The sequence below is a fragment of the Oculina patagonica genome, chromosome 8, assembly GCF_052425735.1.
Source record: "Oculina patagonica isolate OP01 chromosome 8, crgOcupat, whole genome shotgun sequence".
Classification (NCBI taxonomy): domain Eukaryota; kingdom Metazoa; phylum Cnidaria; class Anthozoa; order Scleractinia; family Oculinidae; genus Oculina; species Oculina patagonica.
The window spans coordinates 34,275,316-34,301,533 of NC_135765.1; the positions used below are offsets into that span (position 1 = coordinate 34,275,316).

Sequence of the window (26,218 nt, forward strand, 5' to 3'; positions counted from 1 at the left end):
TGGGCCACCTGTGATAAGAGCCCCAGTTAGCAACCCCAAGGGGCAAATCTAAATACACTATAATAAGGGATACATGAAGTACCTACGCTACCAACGGCCGCTTTTCTTTTTGCGCTGACCAAAAGAAAAGCGGGCACTGAGGAGAGAGGCGCCATTTTGGAATTTTTATGACGTGGCCACTCACATGCGCAGATAGGTGAATTTCTTTACTGCGCATAAAAGCCGCTACAAGCGAATTTTGAAGTTTGGTGAAAGTGTGTGTTCGTACAGTAGTTTGTTATCGCTTATTTACCAGTTTTTAACATCTTCGGACCTGGGAAAACCGCTTAGTAGAAGCATATGGAGAGCTACAATTCACCTGGGTTTGTTTTGTTGGTTTTGAGCGCGTGGATTTCTTGTTGCGTTGCGTTTTACCTACCTGGTCTGGCTCCTGTTTCGTATTGTGAACCGGGCAAAATAACAAATCCTGCTTGTTTGGTAAGTGTTTGAAAAGTTTTCACGTGCATTTCCTCCATCTTTCTGGTTCACCTATCATCCACAGAACTATTACGGTCTTAGTTAGCGGATTTATCTCCAAACTTTACCAATATGTCTGACTGATCTGATTGGGAGACATGTAGTACTGAAGCGACAATTTCGTTTACGCCTACTGCAGGAGTTTTAACTAAACTTGAATTGCTTTCGTAACTTAAGCTTATGTTCCTTACATTTACCGATTTCAGCTGAACATATTCATGCTACAGTGATGTTTATAGTAATAATAATAACTTCATCTGAGCGCCACATGTACAATAAAACATTCTGGAATAAATTGACACTACACACTGTTATTACTTGCATTTACAATTATTTAAGCTTTAATGCATCATGTTGGTTCTTGATTCAGCTTAGTTGTTGCCTAATTCATAATTCGTATCTTTATAACTTTGCTTCAAGCCAAAACAACGTGTGCAAGGTTTTTTCACTTCATTAACTTCTGTGGGTCAGTACACGTGTTAAAATTCGTCGTATTATTATAAACCGATTACGTATATATATATGGTATTTAATTTGCTTATGCAAGAACTATTTTTAGCTATTTTGGACAGGGAACGATATTCGACTTTTTAAGGATTTCACCAGCACTATTCCTCTTCAGAATTATTCAAGATGTCCACATCTGTTGTGTTGAATTTTTTATGCAAAAAATTGATTTCCTTGACAACCACCGAGGCATTGAAAAAAATTTGTCATTGGGATAATTTATTATACATACAATTACGGTGCATGGTCCAGAATATATAGTGACAAAATGACATAATAACACTGCAACACAGACATAAGGATGCATAGAAAATAGTGTTTTTCCTTCTGTCATTATGTTGATGTTTTTGTGTTGGGGCTGTTGTTTAATGCAATACACTGAGTAGATTTAAACATTCTTTGTGTTTGAAGATGTTGCTAGTGTATAACTGGAGAATTAAAGTTTAAAAAACTTAAATCTTAATTCTATGCTATTACACCACTCATTAGGCTCAATTTCCTCTGCTTTCTGGTTCTCCCTAGTGAAAAAGAGTTTGCTCTCTTTATTTATTGATTTGTCTTGTAGGGCGATTCCAAATAAGCAATAGAACATTCACAATGGGCAACTAAAAAGCAACCTTGTACATACTTTGAGCTTTGCTATTTGTGCCTTTTTAAAGCGGGTTTTCAAAATGCGCACAGATTTTTTTTTGCCAACATGTTTTGTGCGTGTTTGTGTTTTCTTATTTCTCAGCTGTACTGTACAGTATATATATGTTATTTTGAACAATGTGCCGTGCTTTCCCATATAAAAGATAAAATTCTGTCTATAATTTTATAGTAGGTACCTTGCGAGTCATTTGCAGTTTCTGTACATAAGTGACTAGGAGAATTGTTACAAATTAATGCAAATCTCCTGGAATGGGAAGCTAGTCTATCATATCCTGCCTAACACTTTTTGTTAAATTGCCCAACAATTCACTGTCACTCATTGACATGTACATGAATATCATGAATTAAAATAGCATATTCAGGTAAATGAACTTCAATTTGAATATTCGACAGCTGTTAAAATTTCAAGTGTGGGACAGTGTTTACATAATCACAGTTGTAAATCAATATTGTTTATGGGCCTTCCAGAAATGATAGAGTTTTGCATAATTATTATGCCTGCATCCCTGGAAACACCCTTTATGTTTCTTTGATAACTTCTTGTTCAAAGCGGTAAAGTTCTGTTGGATGGTGGCACAACCTTTGATGTTTTTTTTTTCCACCAAAAACAAATATTAATAATTTTTGTTATCCATGTGATATCTTAAACTTGTAAAATCAGTCGCAACTTTAATTTCAAGTGCTAGCATGCATTCAGGTCAATTTGAAATGGTTTTCTTTGGCAAAAAAACAACAGCTTGAAATCATTTATTATCTGTTAATATTATTATACCTACTTTTGCTTTTACAGTCCCAAATTGAGTTGTTTGTCAACCGACTAGACTCTGTGGAATCAGTGATACCTTATGAGTATGCAAGGTTTGTTTTTATCATTTTTGTTATTATTTTAATAAAAATAGACTTTGCAGTGCAGCCTTTACAATAATAATTATTATTATTTGTTATATGGCTACAATAGTATGCGCGCTCTGATTGGCTGCTGAGCGGGCATTATTTTCTTGTAATGACCGGGCATTATGACAATTTTTCTCGGCTCGACGGTTTTTTGAGTTCTGAGTAAAAGCTACTAGCGAGGGGGCAAAAAAAAAAAAAATGCCGACAAAATATAACTATCTTTTCAATAACTGAAAGAAAAATATAAGCATACCGATACTTCTTAACTATGAGCGACGAAGAGAGCCACAGAGAGCGAGTTTTACCTCCAGTTTTTTTTCCCTTGATTATACTCTTTTTTTAAAATCGTGTTTAAAGGCCATATAATAAATAACTTATTAACCTCGTCCGTTCGGTCATTACAGGGGAATCTCAGACCTCCACCTTGATGTATTGACCTCACTGTCGCTCGGTCAATACATCAAGGCCTCGGTCTGAGATTCCCCTGTAATGACCTCACTCTCGGTTAATAAGTAGTATATAATTATAACAGAATTTATAATGTTTATTAATAATAATTATGATAATTGTGTCTGACCTTCTCTTGCAGCTTTGATTTCTGTTCCCCTCCCTTAAGCGAATCATCACCCACAGAAAATCTTGGCCAGGTAAAGTGATAAATATCTCCATACAGTAGCTTGGAAGCATTGGCAATTAACATCATCATTATTTTTTAGGTTTCCTAATTGCTTGCAATTAATATAATTCCTTATTTTGTTTGTAGGTTGTGTTTGGGGAAAGGATAAGACCGTCTAGCTATAATGTAAGTACACCCTGTACATAAAAGACTGTTACTGACTTGCACACATGCTATACCTTGCAACAGGCAACCATCAGTCAGTGTTCTATTTTTCAAGGGTACCACACATTACCCTTCAGACAAGCAGCTCATAAATAAAATAATTGATTTTGCTTTCCCCCTGGGGCAGTTGTTTGCTTGTCTTAGTTTTCATTTTTACAATTTACAAAATGTAGAGGGCAGAAGACTTGCCTGGGCCCATTGGCCAAGTGAGGATGAAAAGTTTCTGGCAGGAAGATCTTTTTGTCCCAGATGACCAGATGATAGTGTTTTGAGCCCCGATTATTAATTATTTTTTTATAGTCAAGTCTTGTATAAAGATACTTCACTTTAAAAGGCAGTGTTGCCAAATGGTTTAGAGTTTTCAAGCCCTCCAGCCTGCCCTACATGTTACTGCATAAAAGCCTGTTTTTTCCCCATTTTCCAGTTTACATGAAAAATATGTTCTCACTTCGGTCCTCCTGTTACGATCTACGCGGCAATAACATTTTGTCCCTTTGTAAGCCTAGAACAACAAGCTTTGGCCTTCATTCATTCTCATACTTCGCAGCTAAACAATGGAATGCGTTACCTGACTGTATAAGAACATGTGACTTTACAGAGTTTAAAAGGAACATCCCAGGGAATGACTTTTGTTTAGTTGCATTTACTATTTTTTTTTTTCACATTTTGCATTTTACATAAATTTACACTTTTTTTATATTATTATTATTATTATTATTATTATTATTATTATTTATTTTTTCGAAGATATTAGCTACAATATTAATATAATATTTAAAGCTACTCTAAAATTCAAGTGAAAATAAAGTGTATGTATGTATGTATGTATGTATGTATGTATGTATGTATGTATGTATGTATGTATGTATGCATATTGTGACAACTACTGTATGATAATGATCAGTAGCACAGTTCTGATGTACAAAGGTGTAACAAAGGGGTGAAATTGAAAAATTTAATAAAGAATTAATTTTTGTTAGAAATATCTCGGAAAGTGAACAAAATTTGATCCTATCTTACAATTATGTCATTTTAGTCAAATCGGAGGCATTTCAAGCGAGTTTTCAATTACCCATAATGCATTGCGGCCACGCCTTCTTTTGTAAAATGTGCATAAATACAGTTCATTTAGAAAAATGTTAGCAAAAAAGTTAATTCTAAGCTACTAGGAATAAAAAACAGTTAGAGAGATGCAAGAATTTGTTCATGTTCCTCCAAAGGAACTTGAAAAATTGGCCTTCGCCCTTTTCTCTTTGGTGCAAGCGGTCCACAAATGTACCGCACAGTTCCTGGGTAGACTGCTGCCACCTTCTCATCTAATTTGTATGTGCGGTCAATTATGTTCTCCCTTAAAAAGAAATTTCCCAGAAGAACAGCTTGTCCTCTGGAATAGATGTTTCCATAAGGGTCATTAAAATGTTCTTTAAGGAAAGTGACTCCATTGCTGGTGACTTTGAGAAGGTAATAGTCATAGTGACTGTCTTCTTCAGCTGCCACGGCCACAATGCTGTCTTTTGTTGTAAGATCAGCAAGTCGAGTTGAATGTTCAATGGTGCCTGCATCTTCTGTAGCTCTGGTTGTAGTACCTGAGGGCTCTCTTGACAGAGCAATCTCCTTCCAGTCATCCACCCATTCCTTATTTTCACAGTTGTCAAAATTCTCAATCATGCAATCATGGCAGTAACAAGATCTTTCTCTTGTGAAGACTTTCAGCTGTTCACTGCAAGTCCTCACAGAGTGAAATTGTCGGATGCCTTTTACACTGCAGAATTTTCCATCTTCCCGGTTGCGTGCAACACTCAGCTCACCAGTAGAGGGCAAATAGAAGAAGACACGCCTCTTAAGCTGCACAGACTTCTGCCTAGCAGGAAAAGAGGATGCAGCTGGCTCAGAGAAGTTATCTCTCAGAAAGTCACAAAGATCTTTAGCATTTGATAGAGTTGCTTTTCTGGAAATAACTGCTGAGGTAGCCTTCTGTTTGACATGGGAGCCAGCTGCATCTTGTTCTCCCTTTGCATGGGATGTAGCGAAGTAATTTCGGTGTACTGTATATCCAAGGGCTGCCAGGGAACATGACAAGTCACCCAAACAGTGCCGGCTCTTGTACTGCCCTGCACATCCATCCGTAAATTCATGCATTTTTCTGATGGTGCACTTTGATTCTTCTAAATACTTTGAAATTAACTTTTGGATATGAAGGACAGAGTCATGATCCTGGGTGGCATCATCGGAGATCACAAACAAGTGCTCTTTGCAGATTGCTGGTTCCTCTTCTGTGCTCTGGATACCATCAGCCTCAGCAGTTGAATGCCTGTACAGAATTGTTACATGAAGACTAACTTTGTTCACATCAAAGTACTGGGACTGAATTTCGTCTTGAAAACGACAGGCATAACCCTCAGAATAGTCATGAATGCACACAGCTTGATCCAGAGGAAGATTTTCGAGAAGGGAATCCAGCTGTTCACGTTGCCACTTAGCAAGAAAGGAATGGTAAGGAAACTGTCCTAACAGCTGCATGAAATAATCAAACAGTTCCTTGGGTCCTGTGTTCTTCTCTACAAGGGCTATTTTCTTCATTTCCTTTCCATCAGCAGTCAACTTTCCAGTTGGAATATATTCATACCGTTTCCATTTCACTTCATGGTTGCCAGCACCTTCTTTCTCCTCTGGCAGCAAAACCAACTTGTCAACTCCACAGTCTTTGCACTCCCTTTTCAAGCATTTCAATTTATGATAATTTTGATTTTCAGCTTTGGGGCAAAGTGTCTGTTCAATAATATTTCCAACTGAAGAATATACTTCTGTAACCGCTTCATTATCTTCTATACTTGCATCAAACACTTTCTTCCTAAACTTCATGCAGTCTTTGAAAACAATTTGAAGTTCAACATGCTGACGACACATGCAAGTCTGTCTATCTCGCTCCCTTGCCCCACGAACAAAATAAGGCTTCAGATTTTCAAATTTTCGCTGGGATATCTTTATCTCCGGGTGCATTGATGTAAACTCTATGTAAGCTTCCGTTTGGGTTTTTTCAAGCACGTGTTTCGGATGTTCCACCCACGTTTTCACTCCAACGCGTTTTCTAATCAAATCTTTCTTGTTGCCTGTCGGCCTACTTGCCACAATTTTCCAGTAATCATAAACGATCTCTTTTGTTTCTTCAGTTACTGCATCCCGCCTGGTTTTTCGTTTCGTTGCAAGCCAGCTGGGCTCCTCGCCTTTTAAAATCATTTCGCGTTTCTCAATTCCTGACCTAATACTTCTTCGATCCAAGGCTATGAGCTTTGCAAGTGTTTTCTGGCTTCTGCTCTTTTTGACGTTTTGGCCAAAGGAAAGTGATTTTGCCGCTCCAAGTGCAGCTCTCCCTTTATTCGACTTGTCATTTTTGATGGCTTTAAGACCTTGAGCGAGGTCGCTAGCAAGCGCTTTTAGTGCAACTACTTCTTTCTCCTCTTCTGGTGTTTTGATTAGTCCGCGTTTCTCTAGTACTTTCCTTGTCCGTGGACTTTCTGATAAAGCTGCCATTATTTCGGCTTTTTTCTCCGGGGTATCTGGGAGACTTTCTTTTACTCGTCCAACAGCACGTTTCTTTGCCATCCTGTTTTGGAACGGCGTTCTGGGAACTTCGAGCGGCATGGCTTCTGCTTGAACCTGTGTATTTTGGTCTTTCTTTTTCTGCCGGTATCTCTTACTTCGTTCTCTAGCCATCTTTCTTTTTTTCTCGAGTCTCTCTTTATTTTCCGAAGCTGTCTTCTTCTGCTTTCTTTCCCGCCGATGTTTTTTTGTGGAATCTTTGACTGAGATATTTTTGTTTCTCATAGATCGTCCGCGTCCGCTCTTCTCTTCTTGACATTTCCTTCTGCCGTCAATGACCTTTGCGATGATCTTCTCCCTGTTTTTCTCATAATGAGCCCTTCTTTTCTCTTGTCTTTCCTTCTTCTTTTGTTCTCGCCACATCTGAATCCTAGAAACTCCAGAATCCATTATTTTCGAATTTAATTTCACGGCCTCGTGCTTGCGAACAACACCAAAACTTGATTACGACATACAGGACGACGCGGACGTGCATGAATGAGTTTCCCGCTCATTTTCTGACCTTTTGCAATATTTTACTTCCTAATAAGGAAATCTAAAACAATACCGATTGATTCTGTGAACTTACAATGGTTTCGAAGCGAACGAAGGCTTCGAAGCAGCGAGAGCGTCGCGCTTGTTTTTGCGTTGAAATTCGATCATTTACCTTCCCAGGATCGAATTTGCCGTCCCAGTGTTTAGAACAAACTTAATGGCCAATATTTTTGTCGGCTTTCAACGTATTCGATCGCTTTTGCTACCAAAATTTAGCTTGCCGTGTGAGCATTCCGCTTATGTCAACATTGACAAACTCCAGATCATTCACTGTAAACAACACGGCGAAAAACATTGGGCGACCAAATTATCACGCGGCGGATTGCATCGCTTGCTGACTGTTTAGAACGCCGAAAAAAATTAATATCTCCACAACGTTTCGATTTAAGCGCTTAAAATTAAGGGGAAGTGAAAATCAACTAATGAGCATTACATTTTGAGGTTAAAATATTCTGTTAAACATAAATTACGAACCGCACATTAAATTTAAAATGTTCTGTCTCTCTCAAGACCTGAAGCGTGACGCATCATATGGTGAACACTTTCGTTGACAATAAGAAATAGTTAACAATATTTTCCCAAATTCTGTTTGCCAATCATTTGATAACAAAACCATTTTTACTTTCTGTTAAGTTTTTCGGCTATAAACGAAACAAAACTTCGCAAAAACGGGAAAATGTTGAATTGTAAACCCTGTGCGTGTTACGCGTGACGCCATGTTTTGGTCGCTAACTTTGAAAATCGGCTCGGATTCTTTTTTTTCTTAGATCCTTTATTTTACTTTTGTTTCGCCCAAAACTATCCATAACATATGTGTAACAATTTTGGAAAGTCTTAGGCAAATCTGGTTATTGCGCGCAGAGATATTCTTAAATGATTTTAGCAAACCTCTGATTTTTACAATTGTACGTGACAAGCGTGCTACTGATCAATATCTATATGCACTTTTGAGCATATTTTATGGAATTGGTGTTTTAAAGATATGAATTATTATCATTATCATTTATTTTTTTATGTATTACTACTATTATTATTATTATCATTGTTATCATTATTATTATTATTATTATTATTATTATTATTATTATTATTATTATTATTATTATTATTATTATTATTACAAAATACAAGTTAACATGTATTATTATAATCATACATGTAAATTTCTCTTTTACATTTACTGGAATAAAATGTAGCACATACAGATTGTTTCAAGCACCAATACAAAATTTTGTTTGTTTATAACAGATAACATTCAAGAAAGAAGTGAAATGCAAAACTCTTTGTAAAAAAACTTACCAAGGTGGTAATAGTGAAGATATGAAAAAGCTGGAATTTTTGAGAAGTGGTATCGCTCTTAATTATCAGAATCACTGGTAAGAGACATCACTTACTTGACTAACATGTACTGTAATTTTCACCCCTCAACTGAACATTGTTGTATTACTGGGTCTGTTAAAATAAACATACCATGTTGTGTATCGTGGTACCTGTATACCTGTCAATTATGCTTGATTACTGGTATATATTTTTTGACTCACTTAACATGCTTAACTCAAGTTCATTGTACCGTGAACACACCTGATGTGTTCTACAGTATAAGTGTTGTAAATTACATAAAAAAAAACAGTTTTTCAATGTTTCAGTTTCAATTTTGTAAGGTGCACATGTATCCCATTTGGTGTATTGAATCATTGATTTAACAGAGTAAATTAATAAACAAGGTGTGCTGATAAAGGGCTGATGCTTTCAAGAAAAGTCAGATTTTCCAAATTTGCTACAGCGGCTAGTTGATAATCAATTAAGTTATTAATGGAGTGGTCATTAATGAGGTTTTCAGATACAATCATAGTGAGAAAGAGAGCTTTTGTTTGGGTCAAGGAAAAGTGTCAGTATTAACCCTTAACATGCTAAGCGCGGATTATTCCGGGATTTGGAGGAATGGCCATTCTGCCACTTATGACGTCACTAATTTACACGTCAGTAGAAGAAGTGCACAGAGTAAAAGATAGAGAGAATAAGAAAGCAGAGAAAAACGAAAAGGAAAGGAGCAAGGAAAAAAATCGGAAAGGTTCAGCAAAAAAAAAAAAAAAAAAACAAGTCCAAATTTTGGTTTATGCGCATGCGCCAAAGTAAAATATTGTACATTTTTCCATGGAAATTTCATCAAAATCTTCCTGCATTGTCAGAAAGTGCATTTTTAGCGAATTTAGAGAACTTTTGGACCGTAGGGCCAAGAAAATCGATTAACGGTTATAAAAAACGCGTTTTTAGGAATAATTTCAACATATTAAGGGTTAATGAAGAGGTCATACTAATGCGGCAAATCCTCTTCTTTTCACAGGATAATTGACAACATGCCTGTTACATGGTGTTACGAAGTCGCAGATGAAGAAAGCAAATACTGCTCAACTGGATTTCCTATTGGTTGTCACGTGTCTGAAGATGGACAAGCACGTGATGCCTGTGTGACGAGTGTAAGTTTTGCTGATTATTTTGTGCAAACAAGTTTTTTGTTACTTTGATATTTTGTGAGTCACAGTAATAATCATACATGCATTTGTGCTAACAATCATCACAAAGAAGTATTGTCAGTGGCAATGTTGCAATGACTTTTTTAAAACACTCCTTTTGCTGACAAGCACTGTTTGTATTTGTTTATCTGCAGACCAAATTTAATGAAAAAGGGATGCACTACGTGTTCAATCATGTCGATATTGAAATCAAATACCATGATGGTACAGGAGAAGACTGGGATGGATCTCGTCTGATGTCAGCAAAAGTTACACCAAGAAGGTATTTACCCCTCAAGCATGTACATTGTACACAAAGATAGCACTGAAGCTATAATCATTAGGAATGATTTTAATTAGGCCAAGTTACACAGGGAGGGGGGGGGGGGGGCAATTAAATTACTTTTAATAATAAATTTTGATCAGGGTATGTTCCAATGGGATGATCTGGTACAGGATCAATGATCCAAGATTAGTCAGATCATGGTGCATCAAAAGAACAGATGAATCCTTGTTTCAAGTGGATTCAGTAGTTCCTTTGATGCACCATGATCCGACTGATCTTGGATCAGTAGGATCGTGACTTGCTTACATGTGAAAAGAACACACCCTAAATAGATGAAATTGGTTGAGGCAAACTTGTTTTCAAAATAATATTTAAGTCACACTAGTGAGACCACCCTGCAGGTCACAGTGAATACAATAAAACCATTCAGGATGGGCAGATAAGGTTTGTGTAGTCAGACAAAATTATTAGAATAATTATGCCCAGGGCAAAAGAAGATTTTGCACTCAGTGCAGATCGTTTTCTCTAAAATTTTTGGTAGGCCCCAATTTGTTTTCTGGCTTGTTTGATTTTCACAACTTAGTAGGCTTTCTAAAGATTTTTTCAATTTCTCTTAACTTGTTCTGCATTCTTCTGCATCACATTTTTTACTTGTAAAGAGAAATCCTGGTAGTAATGTCAAGTTTTGTTCTGTTACAGCATTGAACACAAAAGTGAGGGTGACTGTGATTCACCTGATTTACCAGCTATGGGAATTGCAAGTGAGCTCAAAGGCACGGATAAAGTTGAAATCACCTACTCCTACTCTGTCATGTTTCTTGTAAGTCAATCAAGTAAAATAACCAGGGAAATACTGTGTTTTATGGCCTGTTTCACTGGTTGTTTGTTTGCAGTACACTGTAAACACGTATGTACAATGTGTACATCTAGTTGTTGTCTTACTTTCAGAGTGTACATGTATGAACCATTCTATCAACCCCTTTACATGTTAGTTTTGTTTCAATCTCTTGAAAGTTTCACTGCTGTTTCTGATAAATTCCTTTGAGCTAACAAAATTAAGTTGAATTATTGGTTGGAAGTTATATTTTGTGCAGCTTTCATTTTTTAGTAATGGCTAATTTATATACAAGAAATAATCTTTGTGACACTGATGTTTTGCATTTTTTAAAAGATCAACACATTGGACTTAATAAGTAGCAATAAGGTAGCTTTACCAATAGCAAGTTCAAAATGAAGTGTTATATCACCCTTGCAAAGTCACAAAATTAACATGTTGGGAAAAAAATTCCTTCATTGTGGTACAATTTATGTGTGTTCTAGAATTTCTTTCTTGGACATGACTGTATTAAAATGCAGCAAAGCATTACCCAGCATTTGTATATAGTACAACCTTTCTTAAGCAGACCCATCTTTGGGAACTGAAACTGTGTCTTTGTAGAAGACGTGTCCGCTTATCGGATGTTTACAGTGCGACGCGCCTTACCGTGGCCACCCAACAAACTTTTTTACAAGTGTGCTCTCGTAATATTAGTATTTGTTTGACGAATACACCTCCTTGCAAAGTTGAATATGATCAAATAGATACTTATTACATCTTATTTATAAACCAAACGCAGTGATATCGAAAATATTACAAGATGACTCTTGTAAAAAAGTTTGTTGGGTGGCCACGGTAAGGCGTCTCACACTGTACATTGAAGTGTTGGTATGCTGCCGCTGCTTATGGGAGTTTCTACCTATCAGGAGGTGTTCACAAGTGGAGGTTTGACTGTATTTGAATTAAAAGTTAACATTAATTTTTCTTTTAGCAAGAGAAAGATCCCAATCACAAGTGGGCGTCACGTTGGGACTACATTCTTGACTCAATGCCACATACCAAGATCCAGTGGTTTAGGTGAGAACAATCTCTCTTTGTACCCCAACAAAGTGTAAGTACAAAAAGCCATATTTCAAAGATAATTTTAATAAAAATGATTCAGGGATCGGAAAAGCTTGAAATTCAACTTGCCCTTTGAGCAAGAAACTCTCAAATTTTGCTTTCCCATTGCATGCATGCTTGTCTTGGTTATTTTGCATTTCAGACGACTTGCTTGGGCCCTTGCCCATCGGGCTAGTAAAAATGAAAAGTTACTTGCTTGGCAGGAGAATCTTAAGTTGTTCCAGACGACCAGCTGGCACTTTTTTTTGAGCCCCGAATTAACTTCTTTTATTAGAAAGATAATCTTCAATTGATTTTATTAGCAGAGTCAATGACTATGCAGAGTTCTTATTGATCCATTCCTTTTGCAGTAACTTAAATATTTAATTTTTCTTTAACCCATAATTATTATGTGTGCACATACAAACTTTCATGTAAATCTCATTAAATGCTGTTGTATTCTTCCATCTGCTCATTTGTTTACACAATACACTTTCTTGTCCTCATCATACAATCATGAAATCAATAATGTTTGTTGATGAGTTAACCATACACGTACATGTAGGTTAAAGTCAAGTATTGTCCTGATTGGGCACCACATTCTCCGCACTTACATACATAAACATTGTTGCAACAGTATTGCAAAAAATGTATTAATAGTAATATTATTTTGTAAGGAGAAATAATTTTTATTTTAGGACTGAAGGCTAACAAGTAACCTTGACTACATGCACATTCATGAACTGTAAAAGATATGTTGTCTGACGTGATTCTTTTTACCATGTTTGTCTGTAGCATCATGAATTCTTTGGTTATTGTCCTGTTCTTGTCTGGCATGGTAGCCATGATTATGTTGCGAACTCTGCATAAGGACATTGCCCGTTACAATCAGATAGAATCAGCGGTATGTCAGATTTTTATTGGCTATACAACTTTATACCATGCCATAGAAAATACAGCCAATCAGAATTCAGGAAAGCCGTTGTATATTCGACGGTATTCAACTCAACCTTCCCATAATGTGCGCTGCGATCTTATTCTCGGCGAAATTTAGTAAGCTTATTTTCTATGGCATGGTATAAAATATTTACACAACACTTTCTCGTGGTATACTATGGAATATCCCACGAGTCACTTGTATTTTCTCGGTGTACACACGAGCCTTTAGGCGAGTGTGTATACCAAGAAAATACAAGTGACTCGTGGGATATTCCATAGTATACCACTCGAAAGCGTTGCATAACTAGTATGTAGCACTGTTATCGACTGAGCTTGGTTGGTCAAGATGTAGAAATACATATACAGTACATGTATTGTCTGAGTTTGTTTCTTTGTTCACTTGTTCACTGAGATAAAGTTCAGGTTACATGCAATGTGAACAAAGTAAAAATAAGGACTATTTTGATAACAGTAACATAGTTAGAAATTAACTTAGGGAGGGGTTGATGCCACACCCCTCAAGGTTTTTTCACAACTTTTAGACTTCCAGAGTAAAAAAATTAGTAATGAAATCCAAGATGGTGTCCTTTAATGGTGCCATACAACATCATAACCAATAAATAACTATCTCATCTTGTGGACCAGGCTCAGGGCTATCTACTTAATAATAATAATTATTGGAAATTTTTCTGATGTTCTTATAAGGGCAAAAACCTACAGTGAAAAGAGGGGTTCCATAAACCACATCAAAGGGTTAATCTAACAAACAAGCTCTCAACATTGCTATGTTTATTGTTGATTTACATGATTGTAATTCCAGGAGGATGCTCAAGAAGAATTTGGCTGGAAGTTGGTTCATGGAGATGTTTTCCGACCTCCCAAGAAGGGTATGCTACTGTCTGTGATGCTGGGATGTGGAACACAGATCTTCATCATGATGTTCTTCACACTTGGTAAGCTAACGGTTTTTGTAGACGAGGTTTTATTGACTGACATAAGTAACTGTATGTTTGCTTTGAGTTTGCAATTAATTAACCGGGCGGGAGACTGGGCCGGCCCGGTTCATAAATCGCCCGGAATTTTTTCGTCGTAGTAGTAGTAGTCTTGTCGGTAAATCGTTCCAGACCCGCTCGGCCACTTTCTTGGCCAGGATTCAAATCACGTACCCTTGATGTTTACTCGGCAGAAGCTATTAAATCACTCTCCGATTTTAAATTTTATCTAATACCCTCAATTCTCTTAAGCGTTAAATATATATTTTTGTTTTATTCAAGCGTTTGAGTACTGGTTTGCGAAACCGGTGATTTTTTTGACACGTCCAAGCAATTATTTTTTTTATTGAAAACTGCTACGTCAGTCACGCAATGATTTTGCAGCAAGCTTCACGCATAACTGCTTTAAAAAAAAGGGCTGGTAGCCAGAGAATTTTTGAGCCGGAATACTTTGAAGATGCTCTCCATTTAATAGAAAAAATTGTGTCCATTTTCATCCGTGTACACTTTTGAGCCGGCAAAGTCGCGTATCAGAGACGATTGAATGTTTGCACAGCGAAATAATCTTATTTTTGTTCTTGATGTAAAAGCTTTTCTTACACACCTCCCAAGACTTCAGAAAACAAAATGGTAATGTATAGTATTTCTACGAACTATGATGGAATTTTTGAAAGGATCCGTAAAGCCAGCAAGTAAAACAAATGGACTACAAAATGAAATCCTGGTTTAGGTAATTGCATGTAATTAAATTCTACCACGGCTACAAAATTTCACGGTTTTGAAATTTTCTTTTTCTTTATTCCTTTCAAAACTTTTCCAGACCCCATCTTGAATAAAAATTCATCTGAAACTTTTTTCATGTTTCATTTATTTTTTCACGTTAAGTTGGGGTTTTCAGGCTTTTGAAACAAATAACATCTATTTATAGATTGAGGCACCGTATTTACCTTGTTTGTCTCAGTAGTTCACTCGGCCGCTTTCTTGGCCAGGATTCAAATCACGCAATTTTGATGTTTACTCAGCAGGAGCTATTTGATCACTCTCCTATTTAAAATTTTATCTTAACCCTGATTTCTGTTAAGTGTGAAATATATATTTTTGTGTTATTCAAGCGTTCGACTTTTTGTACATGAAAAGCCATTACGTCAGTCACGCAATATTTTTTTGCAGCAAGCTTCTGCTTTTGAAAACGGCTGGTAGCCAAAGAACTTTTCGGCCAGACCCCACTTTGAAGATATTTTCCAATTAGCAAGAATTGTGTCCATTTTGTCCATGCATTTTCATTCATGTACCGTTGGCCCGACAAAGTTGTCTGTCACAGACGAATTGAATGTTTGCACAACAAAACAACCTTATTTTAGTTCTTGATGTAAAAACATTACTCGCACACTTTTCAAGAGCTCAGAAAACAAAATGGAAATGTAAAGTAATTATATAATAATTTCTACAAGCTAGAATGGAGTTTTTAAAAGGATCGGTAAAGCCATCGAGTGAAATAATTGACGGCAAAATGAAAACTTGCCCTTTGGCGCGGATAGTTAATTAAATTTTATCACGGCATGTTAATTTCACGGCTTTTTAAGTATTCAAAATTTTACAGTAATGCCATTCAAATGTTTCTTGGCCTCATCTTGAATCTTTTTTTCTTTTTTCACATTTAGTTGGGATTTTAGGATTTTAAAACGAACAGCATCTGTTAGGCGTGATCTAATGCATGCCCTTTTTTAGTCTTTTTTATTTTCTTTTGTAATTTTGTTTTAAAGATTTTCTGTTATTGTTGATATTTAAATGAATAGTTTTATTCGTTTTCAAGGTTTTGAAACGAACAGCATCTATTAGATTTAAGACACACCGTGTGGTGTTATCTGCATGATACGCGTGATCTAATGCATGTTAGCCTTTTTTTATTATCCGTTATTTGAAATTGTGTTTTGAAGAATTTTTTTCTTGATATTTAGGTGATTTGCTTTGTTCAACCAGTAGCTAATACTGTATTTTTCTGGTTACTCCGCTCTTTTTAGCGAGAAGTTTATGTTTTTTTGTTTTTCATTCAAGGGTTCTGAGTTTCAGTCGGAACCGATCGGCGATGGAGAAATGATCTGCAATGAATAATCACACAAGTAGAACTGGCGTATGCGTGACTGCATCCTAAAATGCAGCGGATAGGCAGGCTTTTTCGATCAAAAAATCAACTTGACTTAAAGAGCTCACATGTTTGAAAGCTTAAAAGCTTTCTAATTTTTTCTAACTTTTTTTTTGTTGTTTTGGCATAATACAATTTTTTAAAAACCTTAAACGCTTCTTTGTTTTTAACGAATTCTTTCTAATTGTTTGTTTGTTTTGCACGGAGATCATTTGTAAATGCCATTCAACTGGTTTGAGTTCATTTATTCAAGATTATGAACACACCAAACGTTTTCAACCTAATCAGTCATTTATCCAGGCATGTTGATAAAAGCAGCTAATGCGATGAAGGACATTTTGACACACTACTATAACTCACGGAAACTGAATAACTTAAGCAAACCTCGGATTTGTGTGTCACAGTTTAATACTCACCCACAAACTGCTGCTCGGCTGGCGCCACCACCAAATGCTGAGGAGGGCAGGGGAGAAGTGTGAGGAGTAGAATGTGTGATGGGAGAGAGTAGAGTCAAAGGCTGCAACGGATGGGGGAAAGGGGAGTAAAAGGGGAGATTCGAAGGTGAATGGCTAAGAAAAGGGAAACAGGGGAAGGTGGGGGGTTGAATAAAAATCTATGCTTGATTGTATCGCGCAACCTTTGACTTTTTTCATGGTTCTCTTTTTAGAAGCAGTTCAAAATTTTATGTTCAAAAATTTTAAGTGCAAAATAATAATAATAATAATAATAATAATAATAATAATAATAATAATAATAATATTTATATAGCACTATTCAGCTAATCTGCCATTATACAAAGATAGAAACTAAAATCTAAAAATACCGAGGTTATTCAGTATTCAGAACAAAATAAAAATTTGAAAGACTAAGCAGGAATTTGTCCAAGCATGGACAAACAACCACAGAATCGTGTGTTACTTAATTTAATGGTATTTTAAAAGTTTTGCTGTACTTGCCTTATCAAGTAGTTAAACATTAACCGCCCGGTTTTAAGCTTTAAGCTTTAAGGTCTTTAAGCTTCTTGTTTGAGGAGTTCTGTTGAAAGTGAAATTTGCTTAATTTGTTTTCCGAAGAAACCATGCTTTCAGTGCTTAAACAATCAGGGGAAAAACTGAAAATAAGTATATATTTTTGCAAATACACAAAAAGGACAAGTCACAGCAAGAAAGAAAGGACAAAATCACAACACACATCATTTTGGCCCTGCTGCATGTCAAGGATCATTTCCCTTTTCAGTTGCATTTGTTTTCCTTGATTTCTGTAGGTTCATGGTATTGTTATCTTTGTATCTTTTGACTGACTAGAGTTCATACATGTATCATGTTTATGTATGTGTTGTGGTTTAAATTTGTATTTGTATTTGGTTTAAAAAATTTCAAACCAGTTTGATTTTTATTTTTCATTGTCACATAATATTCATAATAATCTGAAACAAAGGGAAATAAATATCAAACTGGTTTCAAAAATTTTAAACCAAAGATTAATTTAAACCACACCATAACATGTGCATTATGGCTTTGCATTTACCACAGTTGACCATAAGAGAATCACTTTTCATATACAATCTAGTTTGATTTTTGATTTTGGATTTATTCTGTTAAGGCTGGCATTGTGTATTTGTGTATAACACTCTTTCTGATTTTGGTTTTTGATAAATATTTTGTCAGTATTTGCTTGCCTGGGATTTCTGTCGCCTGCCAACCGTGGAGCCCTAATGACTTGTGCTCTGGTGAGTATTACCTTCTTTATACAGTGTCTGCTATCTGAAACTCCATCCTATTTTGAACAAAAAGTTGTTTCCGTTGGTTTAGGCCTGACCTTATTTTCACCTTATTGAACCCATACCTGTGTATCTTAATCTGTAACAACTAAAGAATGAGGTCTGTCATTGAATTAACTTTTACAAAGTCATGTTACTTTCAAACAAAAGCAATCACCACAAATTAAACAGACTGTTTTTGCCTGTCCCACATGTACAATCAAACCTCTCCACATGACAGCCATAAACCAAGTGCTTTTACCTTGCATTTTGGCCATTTTAAGTCTTTTCCTGGTACATAGATTTTTTCTTGCCCACTCTTAGAGCAGATCCAAAGAGCTTCCGTTTTACTATCATTGAGCCTGAGGCCAGAGATCTTGCTGAAATCTTCTAAAGTTTGTAAGGCTGCGACTAGGGACTCCTTTGACCCGTCTAGGATAAGAGTAGTATCATCTGCGCATTAGCTTAACTTGACTTCGTTATTGTCTACATAGAAACATTTTATTTTCCTGTTACTCCGGATTGTCTAGGCCAATATCTCCGCTGCCAGAATTTAAATAAATATGGTGAAAGGGGACAGCCCTGCCTAACACCTCTTTGAGGCTGGAAGAAGTTACTTGACCAGCCATTGTTAAGAATACAGCTTTCAATTTTACAGTAAAAGGTTTTAATCCACTTAATAATTGACAGACCAAAACCAAAGAATTCATGCATTCATGTAAACTTAGCCATGTTTTGCTACTGTACTTCCTGCATATCATCTTGTTTTAAGTACCAAGACATCAAAGCCAACTTTGGTTCTGCCATTTTTTTTTTCATGTTCATATGTGTTGTTCCATTATTTTTTAAAAGAAGCTGATGCAAGATTGTGTTTACTAAAATTACATGTTCAACCTGTTACTTATTATTTTCTTCAGGTGCTGTTTGTTTGCCTTGGATCTCCTGCTGGTTATGTTTCTGCCAGAATTTACAAGAGTAAGTGGCACAGTTTGCAAATCATGCAGTTGCCTTTCTTTTTTTCTCTGGCTTCTCACTAGTAAAGGGACAGTCTCAGAAGCCTGCATGCAGCTGTGTCCTACATGTACATGTATTTCCTCACATGGAAATAGAAGATAGCTGCATGCAGGCTACAGTCTGGAAAGAAATAACAACAATCACCCTTGGTAGTTGATCTCTTTTTTCAGGAGGATTATCCTTCTAATACTGTACATCAACAAATTACTTTTAGCTGTTATTCCTATCCAGTAGACACTGTAGTGCCCCTATGATAGTCTCTTATGATTATGTTTTGTTGTTTGAATCATAAATCGTCATAAACAGTTGCCCATGTAACACTCATTTATTGTCTTTCTATACAGTGGTTGGTGGTGAATTATGGAAGACAAATGTGTTGCTGTCCGCATTCTTCTTCCCTGGGTGAGTATGATTAAAATCCTGCACCGCTTAAAGAAAAATATATCTTCATAAAATCTTAATTAATTGTGGTTGCATTTATTTATCAGAACTTACACTGTACATGTAACATATGTATATGGATTTGTGATTTTTTTGTTATAATTACATTGCAACTAATTTGTTTTGGTCACGTTGCAGACTGATGTTTGGCATTTTTTTCCTGTTGAATCTTGTCTTGTGGGCTGAAGGCTCATCAGCTGCAGTTCCTTTCACCACATTACTCGCTTTGTTAGCCATGTGGTGAGTTTAAAAAGTGCCAAATATTAACACTTACCTGGTGATTTTGTTGCCATTTATTTTATGAAACACATTTTGAGAACAAAAAGTTAAGCTACCCTTCTTATTCGACAGGTTTGGCATTTCAGTTCCTCTTACATTCCTGGGTGCTTACCTTGGATTCAAAAAGAAGGTATTGAAACACATCTGATTTCTCCTTAAAATGACCATATTAAGTCTAGTATGCATGTCATGGGAATATAGAGACTAATCATTGGTATGAAATTATCTCAGTTAATTTATGTTGAGCTGTGTTTGTTGTTTTTTTCTTCAGCCAATTGAACAGCCAGTGCGTACCAACCAAATCCCTCGGCAGATCCCTGATCAGGTACAGTACTACTAACCTAAAGGTGGCTCGTACCAGCTTTTCTTGCGTGGGAAGTCTGGTGACTAGCGCGAGTGGCACGCTTCATACCCACGAGTCACACGCGAGATTTGAAAAGGAAAACAAACATGGCGGCCCAGCGCAAGGTTGCTTTTCTTCAATTTAAGAAAAAATCCGCGTTCAACTGAAGTTGTTTCAACAAGAACATTTTAAGTAAACTTGATGTTCATCAGTCAAAATGTTTTCGGATCTCACTGCTCGAGTTACAAAAGCAAATTCGCATGTGCTACGATCGATCTTGTCGGAGATAGTGAGTCAATTCCACTTTTTTCGTTTCAGCTTAATTGAGCTTGCTGTCAAACACATGATTATTCAGACAAAGAAATACTTAAAAGTAAGACCTAAGAGGCACAACTGGCTTCAACTGAAACTGGCTAAATTCCATGAAATGATGAAATGATTCCATGAAATCCTGAGCCGAAAAGTTTTGCAGACAAAGCGAGGGGAAGTCCACGCGTGTTGCGCACGTATGTACCCGCAAAGATCAGCGGTAGTCAGAACTGAGCATGGGTAAATGCCAAACATATAAAATCAAATTTTGAAGTGCGCAGAAACGCGCGTGGCAATTACAAGCAATTACAAGTGGGACACTAAAATGGCAGTTATGTTAAAAATCGAAATTAAAACATTAGTGAAAGCACTTGCCTAAAATTGCACTCTTTTCTCCCAGATTTTTTTTTGTGACAAATTGAAGTGCTTTCTTGCAATATAATTACATTCTGCCTCTACACTCTTTTTTTTATAAGAATACAGTTTTTCCGAACCAGGCAGAATATTCTTTTTTTTTTCTGCCGATTTTAGGCTGAAAATATTCTTAGGAACATTCTTAGAAAATACCGTTTGACATTTCCGTATTAGAAAGTATTGGGTAATCAATTACAAGTGTTTGGTGTCCAGATCTGTATCGTGTTACATTGTGCACATGTACCATTGCTTTTCATTGCAGCCTGGCCGTTTTGGCTTGAAACAAAGCATGCCTTACAGAGATAAAGTGACGGAAATGAAAATACCTGATTTTGTTTCAACTAAAAACTATATTCTTTTCAAAATCTCAGCCTCGGCTTTATTCTTAGAATATTCTTAAAAATTCGCAAATTTCAGCCTCGATATTCTTATAAACTGGATTCTTATAAAAACAAGAGTGTAGTTTATTGCAAAAAAGTTACTGCAATGACCCTTGCAATATGCAATTTTTGTCTCACGAGACATGATTCTTGTATTGCAAGGTGAGAAACACATTTCACAAAAAACAGACAAGACGTTGAAAGTTACTTTTGAGTATGGAAATTCTTTTGTATCTATTTTGTATGCAGGTAATGTAAATTAGCCAACTCTTGCTCGAGATGAGCAAGTAACTTTGCCTTGGGCTACGCTCTTTGAATTAAAGATTTGCACACATGCTGTGGTAAAGTGTCTCTGATAAGGGCTAATGCTAAAATCTCCCGTTGCATTTGGTAACGTCTCACTGATAATAAAGCAGGACTCTCATTCAGTTAAATACAACTCCTTGAGAGCTGGTATCCTGTTAAATACAAGGTAATATTATTGAATTTTAAAAACGTTGTTCTGATGTCAGAAATTCTTTTTTTCTTCAGAGTATTTACACCAGAGCAGGCCCAGGGATAATCATGGGAGGTGTTCTGCCATTTGGCTGCATTTTTATCCAGTTATTCTTCATCTTGAACAGCATTTGGTATGTGATAATTACATGTCAGTAGATGTTTCCATTGATTATTCTCGTTCAAAGTCAAGTCAAACACTTCCCTATACACACCTATAAGTCACACAGACAGTCAAACACTTCCCTAAACACACCTATAAGTCACACAGACAGTCAAACACTTCCCTAAACACACCTATAAGTCACACAGACAGTCAAACACTTCCCTATACACACCTATAAGTCACACAGACAGTCAAACACTTCCCTATACACACCTATAAGTCACACAGACAGTCAAACACTTCCCTAAACACACCTATAAGTCACACAGACAGTCAAACACTTCCCTATACACACCTATAAGTCACACAGACAGTCAAACACTTCCCTATACACACCTATAAGTCACACAGACAGTCAAACACTTCCATATACACACCTATAAGTCACACAGACAGTCAAACACTTCCCTGTACACACCTATAAGTCACACAGACAGTCAAACACTTCCCTATACACACCTATAAGTCACACAGACAGTCAAACACTTCCCTATACACACCTATAAGTCACACAGACAGTCAAACACTTCCCTAAACACACCTATAAGTCACACAGACAGTCAAACACTTCCCTATACACACCTATAAGTCACACAGACAGTCAAACACTTCCCTATACACACCTATAAGTCACACAGACAGTCAAACACTTCCCTATACACACCTATAAGTCACACAGACAGTCAAACACTTCCCTGTACACACCTATAAGTCACACAGACAGTCAAACACTTCCCTATACACACCTATAAGTCACACAGACAGTCAAACACTTCCCTATACACACCTATAAGTCACACAGACAGTCAAACACTTCCCTAAACACACCTATAAGTCACACAGACAGTCAAACACTTCCCTATACACACCTATAAGTCACACAGACAGTCAAACACTTCCCTATACACACCTATAAGTCACACAGACAGTCAAACACTTCCCTATACACACCTATAAGTCACACAGACAGTCAAACACTTCCCTATACACACCTATAAGTCACACAGACAGTCAAACACTTCCCTAAACACACCTATAAGTCACACAGACAGTCAAACACTTCCCTATACACACCTATAAGTCACACAGACAGTCAAACACTTCCCTATACACACCTATAAGTCACACAGACAGTCAAACACTTCCCTATACACACCTATAAGTCACACAGACAGTCAAACACTTCCCTATACACACCTATAAGTCACACAGACAGTCAAACACTTCCCTATACACACCTATAAGTCACACAGACAGTCAAACACTTCCCTATACACACCTATAAGTCACACAGACAGTCAAACACTTCCCTATACACACCTATAAGTCACACAGACAGTCAAACACTTCCCTATACACACCTATAAGTCACACAGACAGTCAAACACTTCCCTATACACACCTATAAGTCACACAGACAGTCAAACACTTCCCTATACACACCTATAAGTCACACAGACAGTCAAACACTTCCCTATACACACCTATAAGTCACACAGACAGTCAAACACTTCCCTAAACACACCTATAAGTCACACAGACAGTCAAACACTTCCCTATACACACCTATAAGTCACACAGACAGTCAAACACTTCCCTATACACACCTATAAGTCACACAGACAGTCAAACACTTCCCTATACACACCTATAAGTCACACAGACAGTCAAACACTTCCCTATACACACCTATAAGTCACACAGACAGTCAAACACTTCCCTATACACACCTATAAGTCACACAGACAGTCAAACACTTCCCTATACACACCTATAAGTCACACAGACAGTCAAACACTTCCCTATACACACCTATAAGTCACACAGACAGTCAAACACTTCCCTAAACACACCTATAAGTCACACAGACAGTCAAACACTTCCCTATACACACCTATAAGTCACACAGACAGTCAAACACTTCCCTATACACACCTATAAGTCACACAGACAGTCAAACACTTCCCTAAACACACCTATAAGTATTTTACAAGTCAACTAGTAAGTCGACCTTGTCATCTGCCAGATATCTTCACCTATCTTGGTTGGAAAAAAAAGACCATAATCTTTAAACACAGTCAGGATCCCCTGTACACACTGACACCTTGTTACAGGCAATTCACTTGCTCCAGACAGACCAAAATTCAGAATTATACATGTTCACAAACTTTACTCATGTTTTTTTTTCTAGTTTTATCTCTCATTGTCCAGACAGACTTTCTCAAGTATTCTCTATATTCTTTTCTTTAGTGTCTGTACATCGTATTAACAATTTAGTGACGTTTTTTGCTGTCAATTCTTTTCAATCAGGTCACATCAGATCTATTACATGTTTGGTTTCTTGTTTGTTGTGTGCTTAATCCTGCTGTTGACTGTATCAGAGACGACCATTCTGTTGTGTTATTTCCATCTTTGTGCGGAGGTAAGGAGTTCAAATCAACTTTATACTAGAATTGTGTCACCCCTTCCATGTTTTGTCCGACAATGTGTAGACACAGGCTATGCCATGCTTTTTAGAATTATTCGCCTTTAATTACTAGCTTAACCTTTAAGTTCAGTGTTTAAATCTCTCATACACTTGTAGATATCGATCAAGATTAGTAATAATATTCGTGAAGGAAAAACAAAGGAGTTTACTTGTTGTAAATGTAAAAAAGATACAATGTGATTGTTGTTTACATTAAATTTTTACGTAAACGGTGATGGCTTTCATACAGATGTATACAGCTAATTCGAGAAAGGTTGTCGGAAAAAAAGCTTGAAAGTGCAGTGCACGCAACAAGACCGTCAGGTGGTCTGGGTATTCACTTGAATTTTGCATATTAGCCTAGAGAAAATGTACAAGTTTGTATTTTTGCACGTGAAGATTTTGTTTTTCATCTCAGAAGACCTTTTTCTGTAGCTTTACTTTTAATGACGCATGTCTTTGAGTTTAGAAAATTCTTCTAGAATTCAGAGTAGCCAAAAGTACCTTGTTTCCACATGTCTGAAGAAAAAGAAAACGTGCAAATTCGCGTTAGTCATGTCGCCATCTTATTAGTATTCTGCACGTGCAGTAGCTCTTTACTTCTACCCATACTACCTTTCGGTCTTGTCGCGTGCACTTTTGTGCTTGTTTCCAACAACCTTTTTCGAATTAGCTGTATACATCTTGACATTTTAAAGCTGTGACTGTGCAGCAATAAGGTCTGTGTTGTATCTACAGTGCAATCCTGATTTCTTGAACCTCCAGATAACTCAAACCAAATGTCGTTTCACTCTCTCGAACACTGCAATTTTTCCCTTGACTTTCCAAACTCAAATTTTGCCAAAAACCAATTTTCATTTCCTGTGGAGGTTTAAGAGATCTGGATTCCACTGTAATTGATATTGTACACACTTGCCTTGGCTCCAGTACACAGCGTACATGTAACAGGTCATGGCTTTCATTCTGAATGATTTTGTGTTTGTAGGATTATCACTGGTGGTGGCGGTCATTCCTGACTGGTGGTTGTACTGCTGTGTATTTCTTCTTGTACTCTATTCATTTCTTTGTCACCAAGTTGACGATCACTGGAACAGCCTCGACCTTCTTGTACTTTGGCTACACTCTTATCATGGTGCTGATATTCTTTCTTTTCACTGGTAAGACCTTCTTTTAGAATAATAATTGTTGTTTGTTGTAAAAATAACTCCATAGTAAACACCTTATCCTGACGGGATTAGGCGCACATGCATGTTAAACAATGGAGGTGGTTTTTGTTATGAAGTCATTTAAAGTGCCCGTTTCCATCTACTGGTCCCTTGAACTAAACCTATTAACCTGAGAATTTTCTTCAGAAGAAGGCTACAATATACAGAGCTCTACATGTACAAAAGCTTTGAAGAAGTTAACCAATTCCTGGTCACCACTCCACAAAACTTTGGACGAGGTGTCTCGGGTGACAGTGTGGAGGGGGGGGGGGGGTGCCATGCGAGTTTTTATGTGACAGAGGGGGCTTATGTGCACTTGGGATCATAGTCTCCCCCCAGATGTGCAGGATCAGCCAAACGCTACCCTTAACGATCGCTGAACGGGAAACTGCACAAGAAAATTAATTAATTTGTTTTGTTCTAGGTACTGTGGGATTCTTCGCCTGCTTCTTCTTTGTGAGAAAAATCTACAGCATCGTCAAAGTCGACTAACCAGCACAGTGGAAAATTAATTATTTAATATCTGAGAAAAGAAGACCGAAAACAAAGTATCTGCAATGACCAGCCTTGACAAGGACTGTGTTGACTGTAACTTCAGGCCTACAAGGGAGG

General features: G+C 36.9%; 2 protein-coding genes across 2 annotated transcripts; one reads left to right on the forward strand and one right to left on the reverse strand.

Annotated features, from left to right (window-relative positions):
- The first annotated feature begins 210 nt into the window (after nt 1–210).
- Nucleotides 211–26,218, forward strand: LOC144662117 (transmembrane 9 superfamily member 2-like). The gene is made up of 21 exons (XM_078522858.1): nt 211–477; nt 2,465–2,532; nt 3,158–3,215; nt 3,332–3,370; nt 8,792–8,919; nt 9,888–10,020; nt 10,212–10,339; nt 11,042–11,162; nt 12,151–12,236; nt 13,056–13,164; nt 14,020–14,152; nt 18,002–18,063; nt 19,011–19,068; nt 19,452–19,509; nt 19,687–19,788; nt 19,900–19,957; nt 20,099–20,152; nt 21,805–21,902; nt 24,245–24,356; nt 25,387–25,558; nt 26,031–26,218. Exons 1-21 carry the CDS (start codon nt 340–342, stop codon nt 26,096–26,098), a joined length of 1,983 nt encoding a protein of 660 aa, XP_078378984.1. The 5' UTR covers nt 211–339; the 3' UTR covers nt 26,099–26,218.
- On the reverse strand, nt 4,592–6,646 carry LOC144662114 (uncharacterized). The gene has a single exon (XM_078522855.1). It carries the CDS (start codon nt 6,644–6,646, stop codon nt 4,592–4,594), a length of 2,055 nt encoding a protein of 684 aa, XP_078378981.1.